This window comes from Cyprinodon variegatus, unplaced genomic scaffold (assembly GCF_000732505.1).
Source record: "Cyprinodon variegatus isolate N-32 unplaced genomic scaffold, C_variegatus-1.0 Scaffold75, whole genome shotgun sequence".
Lineage (NCBI taxonomy): Eukaryota > Metazoa > Chordata > Actinopteri > Cyprinodontiformes > Cyprinodontidae > Cyprinodon > Cyprinodon variegatus.
The window spans coordinates 1,123,991-1,131,596 of record NW_015150528.1 but is presented as its reverse complement, the minus strand read 5'-3'; the positions used below and the strand labels follow the sequence as shown (position 1 = coordinate 1,131,596).

The following is a 7,606-nucleotide window of genomic DNA, read 5'->3' as shown; positions in this document are numbered from 1 at the left end:
CCTGGTTCGTTCGAAACACGCCCCATAATCACAGCTCTATGGAGCAGTATCAGACTCATATTCTGACTAGAATTGAGTCGGACTACGTCAGGCTAACGGTGCGCCTTATGGTCGTGAAAATACGGTACATCCGTTTACACATGACACAAGCACAGTTCCTCGCCTCCTAGTGACGACCTATGGTACTATTGTTCTCTATCAATCAAATCATTATGGCGGCACCCATAACAATCAGGAAGTTTGGTAGTAATTGAGATATTTCGCTGTTTGAGGTGAGTCAGGCGAAGAAGGCAGCCTTTGCTGAATTTACTTGACAGAGTCGGCTATTGGGAAGTGGATACAACTCCCGATCCACACTCCATTGCAGTTGGTGGCGGTAATGCACCAAAAAGTTGTTTGCCAACCGGCATAACACACAAGAAGAAGAAGTGGATACGAAAAGCGATAGCCTAATCAGGGCTTAGAGACGCAGGAAAGAATGGCAGATGCTAAGACTCATCACACTGCTGAGCAAAATCATAACTGGAAATCATGTGGCACGGCAGGGAAGCCAGTATTTTTATGAATGTCTGATATTTCATGATTAAGGAGGCTGACTGTAAGTGGATGAGGCGGCCTGTTCATGTGCTCTTTGTTATCTGAGAACCGGGCCAGAACTGAACCACGCCGAGCCCTACTGTTGAACTAGTACTAGTTTAGTGCCGTTCGGTTGTGTCTGTCACTGTGCGGTTCAGTTTTGCGTGCCAATTACACTCAACAGTTATCTTGGTTACTGTGCTCGGACCGATCACGGTACGGTTTCAAACAGGTAGAGTAAATGGGGCTTCGTAATTATCCACTCGATGAAGCCCGTTCATACTATGTTTCTTTTCAATAAGTTAATGTGTGTGATTCTATTAGCTATCGCTTTGTATAGGTTGGAACCAGTATGTTGGCTGCATTCAACTTTAAGAATGTAAACGTAGAAATTGGAATAAATCTTTTATTCCGTTTGTGTTTATTTTACTCGTCTATGATGCAGAGTTTGTGCATGTGTTGGAAATATTCACCTGATTTGGTGGGGTATTCTTAGTCAGGTGCAGAGCTGGAGCTGACTCCCCGAGCAGTGATTTAAGCGGTCTGACCTCTGGGGTGCTGTTGGTGCTGCTGTTTGAGGAACCAGAAATGGAAGCATGGACGGATGCCACAACCTTGGCTTGCTCAGGAGGTACATACCTTGGAGGGAAATAATGTAGGCATCACATTAAAATTATACTATCAAACCAACAATGAACATTAATAGTAATCAAATATAATTCAATAGATTTTATTTAAAATTAAAGATTAAATGCTTTAATTTCACTGAAAAATAATTCCACTATAGTATTTGGTAAAACGTCTCATTAAATAATTGTTGTTTTTTTTTTGTATTGCCGAAGAATGACTTATGTGACTGAAAAATGTCTGCTGGCTCTGAAGGAGGCACGCTAAGACATGCAGCACTTTCTCTACTGCTCTCATTTCGGTCAGCCTTCAGAGACTAGAGATGAGCTAAAAATAATTCCTTCATAATCAGGTGCGTTTTGTTCCAGGAATTTCTCAACTTCTTAGAAGAAATAGTTTAGAATATCCATGCATCTCATTTTTGTGTCCAAATGTATTCAGCTTTATTTTTACCATTGCTAATATTTACTTTTTAAATTAAAAAAAATAAACAGTGACTTGATTTTTTTGTATATAGATCAGCTCTTACTAGATGTCAGACTTAGATCAGAGTGTTAACTAGGATAATAAGATAATATGTCAGTTTAATTAATCCCTTTACTTCTTAGAGTCACTATTGCACATTTAGAGCAGCTTGACTGTAGCGACCTACATTCGGTGCTCTAAAAGAGGGATGTTTGGTGGCTTGCTGGAGGCTGAGTGCTATGAGCTGCCTTTGAGACATTCCATGTCAAGCATAAGGAAAACTCAAACAAGCGTCATGTCAGTACGAGGTTTTGATCTATTAATTCAGATCTATGGATACCTAGCCTGAAAAAACTCACTCACCATCTCTTCTTTTCATATTTCTCTTGAAGGAATTCCTTGACTTTCTGTGGTTCTCTGAAGTCTGGTATGGATGAAGTTCTGTCATCATAGAGACCAAGCCAGATCTGTTTACATACCTGAAATACATAAATGTTGGAGAAATTATTTAGGTTTGAACATTTGATCTATAAAATCTCTGCTACATCATATTATTGTTCTTTAAACTTTTAAGCAATTTCTAAAAATGAAAATGGGCTGTACACACAACTCCACTACTTCCTGAACTTAAGGCAACTCTTTGGTTTCCTGTCTATTGCTGAGTTTGAATTTAGCGGCTGCGTCCTACAAGGGCAGATTCCTCAGCCGGTTACGTCATAGCACTGCGCAGAGGCCTGCTTGGATTGGAAGACTCCTTGAATGTGGCCGACAAATGCAGCCTTCTTTTTGCTTGTTTTTGAATGACAGGTCCGGTGTATCCTACGTAATCTTGGGTATCCCATGATTCACTTCCAGTCCAAGCAAAACAGATGCTTCATGCTCAGAGGAAAAAGGTCATTGTCACCCAACATTGGTAAATATCGTAAGTGCGGTTAAATATAATACAAGTATATAAATAGTTCCGTTTGAAATGAATGAAAATAGTTATTTAAAATGGTTATTGAGTCAGATATGTGGCGGATAATGTTTGGTTTATCGAAAGGTTTTATCTGTCCCTGTGTAAATGGCTTTCGCTGATATTTGAGCAAAGATTCTAATATCTGTGCAGCCTGGGGACTATAAATCTAATATATTTGTTACGACAGTACTGCTGGTAAAGCTCCTCGAAAATGTTATTAGGGTACAGAACATTAGTGAGAAATTCAGCATCCATTCTTTGCCTGCTTTGTGTGTCAACTGTCACTGTTGCTAGGTGACAGAGCATACGGCGGTGGAGGTCGGAGAAGGCTGGACCTGATTGATTCCATAGTCAATCTCTTCCAGCCTCCTTATTATCATGGACCATAAAGGATCCAGTCCAGATAGACCGGCCACTGAATCGAACGCACCCTTTTTCTACTCGATGAACTGATTGATCCAGGTGTGCCTGACCTCAGTAACCATGGCCACACATATCTGGATTAATCAGTTGATCCAGTGATGAAAGACGAGAAGCAAAAAAGAGCGGTGTTAAATTCAGGAAATAGTGCATGCAATTGTGCATAGAGCCCATTAGAAAGAAACTAGAAATCAGTAAACAGTATATACAGAGGGAACATTTAAAATATTTTTTCTTGATAAATAATACAGCATTTTATATTTTAATAGTTTCTCTGTTAATAATACCATTTTTTCTTTTGGCTACATTTGACATTTCAAGCTACAGGCCTACATCTCAATAGATGAATATTTCTATATATTCATATAATTTTAATGATCGGCCTTCCTACCACTCTCACTACATATCCCAGAATGCCCTGCGACCACTACGCAAGTGGAATCTGCATTAATAACAAACCAAGTAATGCCCAGCCATGAGTTCACACATAATCTCACTGACCTGGAACCGCAAAACAAATAATCAGGAAAAGTTCTAGAGTCCATTTGCTTTAGATGTTAATAGTGCCTTTGCACACATTTAGATGGAGCTTATAGTCAAGCTAGACAATAAAACTCGAGGCAAAGCTTCTTTACTCTTCTGACCAGTGATTCCTAAAATGTAGGTGCAGTTTAATGAACAGGTCAAACAATTACACTTTAAAAGGTGGTAGTTTTTGGGACTTAATGGGGATTGCAGTTTATTTAATTGCAATATCTTATTATATATTGACAGTGAATTATTATGGGCCCTTTCCCTGAACATTAAATGGAAGGAAATTGTGCAAGCATCAGGAATTACCACAGCCTTGAGTAAACTGTAAATGGAATTTAAATTCAAAGTGTAGTAAATTAAAAAAACAAATATAATAGGAACATGTAAAAAGGGTACATTGCAGTGGCGCAGAGGTAGCTGAATAAAAAATTTAAAATATGGTAAAAATAAAGAAAAGTTGGAGTGCAAACTTAAATGAATGATGTATCAACGGCCACTTTAAACACGTTTTTAATTGATTTAAAGCAACATACAGTTTCTGCACTTTTTTAGTTCCCTTTATGATTGTTTAAGCTTATTCAAGCTTAAGCACTAAAAGCTGCTGCTCCATTTTCTGCGTATGCAGAGTAGACTTGATCCAGAAGACCTGAGAGGCCAAACCATTCAGTGATATATAGACCAACAGGAGTATTTTAAAGTCCATTCTCTGAGATACAGGGAGCTGGCCTTGTGATATCTTCACTTCCGTAGTGTTAGTGAGGGGCGGCAGCAATCTGGATCAACTGCAGTTCTCCGATTGACTTTTGAGCAGAACCATGAAGGCATCAATGCAGTACTCGATTACACTAAAGATGAATGCATGAATTAGTTTATGAAGATCCTGTTGAGATATTAGTCCTTTAATCCTGGGGTCAATCCTAATAGGTGATAAAAGGCTGACTTTTTATGGTCTTTAATGGCCTTTATAATTTCAGGTCTAAGTCCATCACTACACCCAGATTTCTATATGTATTAACTTTTTTCATTTTAATTTATATTTTGTCACATAGTGTAATTGAAACAAAATAAGACAAACAAAAAAAACTGACTAGCTAAGGAACAACGGGTAACACACTTTGTTTTCAATAGTTCCAAATCAATTGTTCATCAAAATTCCACCATGATGTCCACCTTTCTATGAATTTGTCCTGTTCCATTCAGCGCGAATGTCAGATTCTCTAATCTGAAAAACAAGTCCTGTTTATCCAGTCTCTTCAACACTCATATATTTACAAGTGATAGCTTTTTGCAGGCAGCTAGCATTGTACTAAACATATGTTTAGTACAATGCTATGTTTTCAAACTTTGTTCAATTTAGGGAAGATTCTCTAGGTGTGAACTGCAGCTGAAGACAGGACTCCACCAGCTGTCACATTGAGAGGTACCCTGGACATCGATCCAACCTGTTTCTTGAGTCAAGCCTCTTCTGAACAACACAGAAGATTATTACCTGGCTGGAACTGGATTGTTACCCTGTGGTCTAAATCTTCTCTTAGAAAATCTTTTTATTCACTCTGCCAATGATGAGTGACACCAGACCTAACTAGAGCTAAAAAAATGCTACCAAAGCAACCTGGGCTTCCTTAACAACTAAGCAGAGCTGTAGTCTGATCACTTTGATGCAATGCAGTATTAAAGAAGTTATTTATGCAAAAAAAAAAGGAGGTGCGACCAAGAACCAACGGCATGCGCAGTACAAGTGAAAGACATACTTTGCAGAAGATCAACACACACATATAAGATTGTTTATTTGGTCAAATAAAATAACATTTTGGCTGTGACCTAATGACATTGTAACTAAAAGCCATAAACATTGAAAATACACAAATCTGTCTGCAAAGCATCAATGTGAGCTTCCTTTGGATTGAGAAACTGCTATAAACCTTTCCCCGACATTAGAAGTCACTAAGATGAACATATGCTGACAAGGATAACAAGCAGAAATCAAAACAAGGAACAGAGTGTGAATGTTGAAAATCAACGGCTGATAGTGCTTCAACCTTGGTGTATCAGTTGTTTTCTATTTAAATCAAATTGGTCACAAGTGGAAAGAAAAAAAAATAGTAACATGGCGGCGTAATATTTATAGCCTTGGAGGACATTAGCATCAATCCCAGCCTTGAATCTCCTGTATGTCTGCCTGCTGGGTGAATTTACTCCGACTTATATTGAGCTGTGCTTCCCTGGTGGCACTGATCTATTTTTCACTCTGTTTGCCAGAGAAGTGACCGTGAACTTGATGGACTTTGGTTCCTCTGTTTATACTGTCATCCACAAACAGATGTTAGCACATAGGTGAGTGCCTCAATGACTAACATTTTATAACAAAACTCCCTGATAATTATTAATAGACGTGATACTTTGGACTACAATTAGTCACAAAACCATTCCAGACCAATCGCTAATCCAAAAATAGGTTGATGATAATGTGACTTTTCTCAAACGCTTCACCCCAAAAACAAATCGGGTAACCCAGGAAGAATAAAATAGACCTTTAAACGTAGTTAAAATAAGGTGTTATGCAACAGAGCAGAATTTGCCCATGCTTACCTCATTGCCATGTTTCTGTAAGGACTCGATTTCCTGTTGTGTGAATGTCGTCATGGAGATAGACTTAACTCTATGGGGTGGATTCAGTCCCCGTCTGCAGAAAGAGAAATTGAAACTGAGGTCAATTTTATTTCAGAACACATTGAATGAAACCATCTTCTTGATGGCCTCTATAGCCACTCTCTGTGAACGTTGCTGTTTATGAACGTTGCAGTCCAACAGCCTCCCTGTGTAAATGAGTCAACCATAAGTAAAAGAAAGACAAAAGCGTGGGAGAAACGACAAACCTAATTAGCAAATTTTTCCATAGAAGGTCACAGGTCTCTGGAGCAGCGGACAAAGTTGAAAATGTTTTTCTAACTACACTGGATAAGAATAATCAATAGGCAAGATTTCTGTCTCTGAAAGTTAAGACTAACTGATATGGCTGCAAGGTCATCTCTTGTTTGTCTTTGATGCTGATCAAGGAACATTTGACACACAAGAACATTTTAACTGTAACCTTTGGGCAGAGAAATCTGAGCTTGAAAAACAAAGAATTTTGGAATTATTCTGTAAAAAAAAAAAAAAAAAAACTTATGAATGTGTGGCGAGAAATATGAATCAAAAAAATTTAATTACAGTCATAGCTTTAAGTTAATAAAATGCCTGCATGATAAAAGTTCTTCCTTTAAGACCGTCTTCTTCCAAAAGAAGAGTCTCAAAGTGGAGGAGGGTGATATGACAATATTGGATACTTTACAATGCCTCTATAAGGGTCAAAGTAATCAGTATGTTGATTTAACCAAGGCTTAAACAAAAAAGAATTATTAAAGATGATGATTTTTGTACAAAATCAATCAATTGACCCTTTTAGATACAAACTGTCAGACAGCTACAATAACAGAGACACTAAGCTCCTCCACTCCCCGCAATCGTTCACCCAATCGACACAATAAGATGCTGCTGGAAGTTTGAACGCTGGTAACCAGAGAGTAAAGCACACAAAATATGCGACCCGATTTAGCCAACCAGGTAAATCCAAAAGTGTTGGTCAGAGGGCCTTTCAAAAAACTACCCAACGCTACAACAGTGATGTTAGACAGCAACCTATAGGGGGTGTTGGTCTAGTGGGAGGTTTAGTGCTAAGAGCAGTGCGCTTGTGCTCTGAGAAGGTTGCAAGTAGGGCTGCAACAACGAATCGATAAAATCGATAAAAATCGACTTTTAAAAGCGTTGGCAACGAATTTAATCATCGATTAGTTGTGTCGCGCGATTAATGCGTCATCCGCCGCCGCCGTCATCCCGGGGAAGAAAAAAAAATATGGCGGAGCGAGTCTGCGCCGCAGTTGCAGTGTTGACAACTCAGTGACTCTTCAGACCCCTCCAGCGACTATTTTTTTTAAAAGCTACTAGCGACAAATCTGGCGACTCTTTACGGTGTCACTGGCGGCTATT

General features: G+C 38.8%; 1 protein-coding gene across 11 annotated transcripts in view; it reads right to left on the bottom strand.

Annotated features, from left to right (window-relative positions):
* Positions 1 to 7,606, bottom strand: part of agfg1 (ArfGAP with FG repeats 1) — a 40,532-nt gene that overhangs the window by 20,782 nt on the left and 12,144 nt on the right. For all 11 annotated transcript variants that reach the window (XM_015372771.1, XM_015372770.1, XM_015372769.1 and 8 more), the window contains exons 2-4: positions 6,170 to 6,263; positions 2,032 to 2,147; positions 1,050 to 1,215 (exon numbers count right to left, since the gene is read on the bottom strand). In XM_015372771.1, the coding sequence (XP_015228257.1) occupies positions 1,050 to 1,215; positions 2,032 to 2,147; positions 6,170 to 6,263 (376 nt within the window). The remainder of the gene's footprint in view (positions 1 to 1,049; positions 1,216 to 2,031; positions 2,148 to 6,169; positions 6,264 to 7,606) is intronic.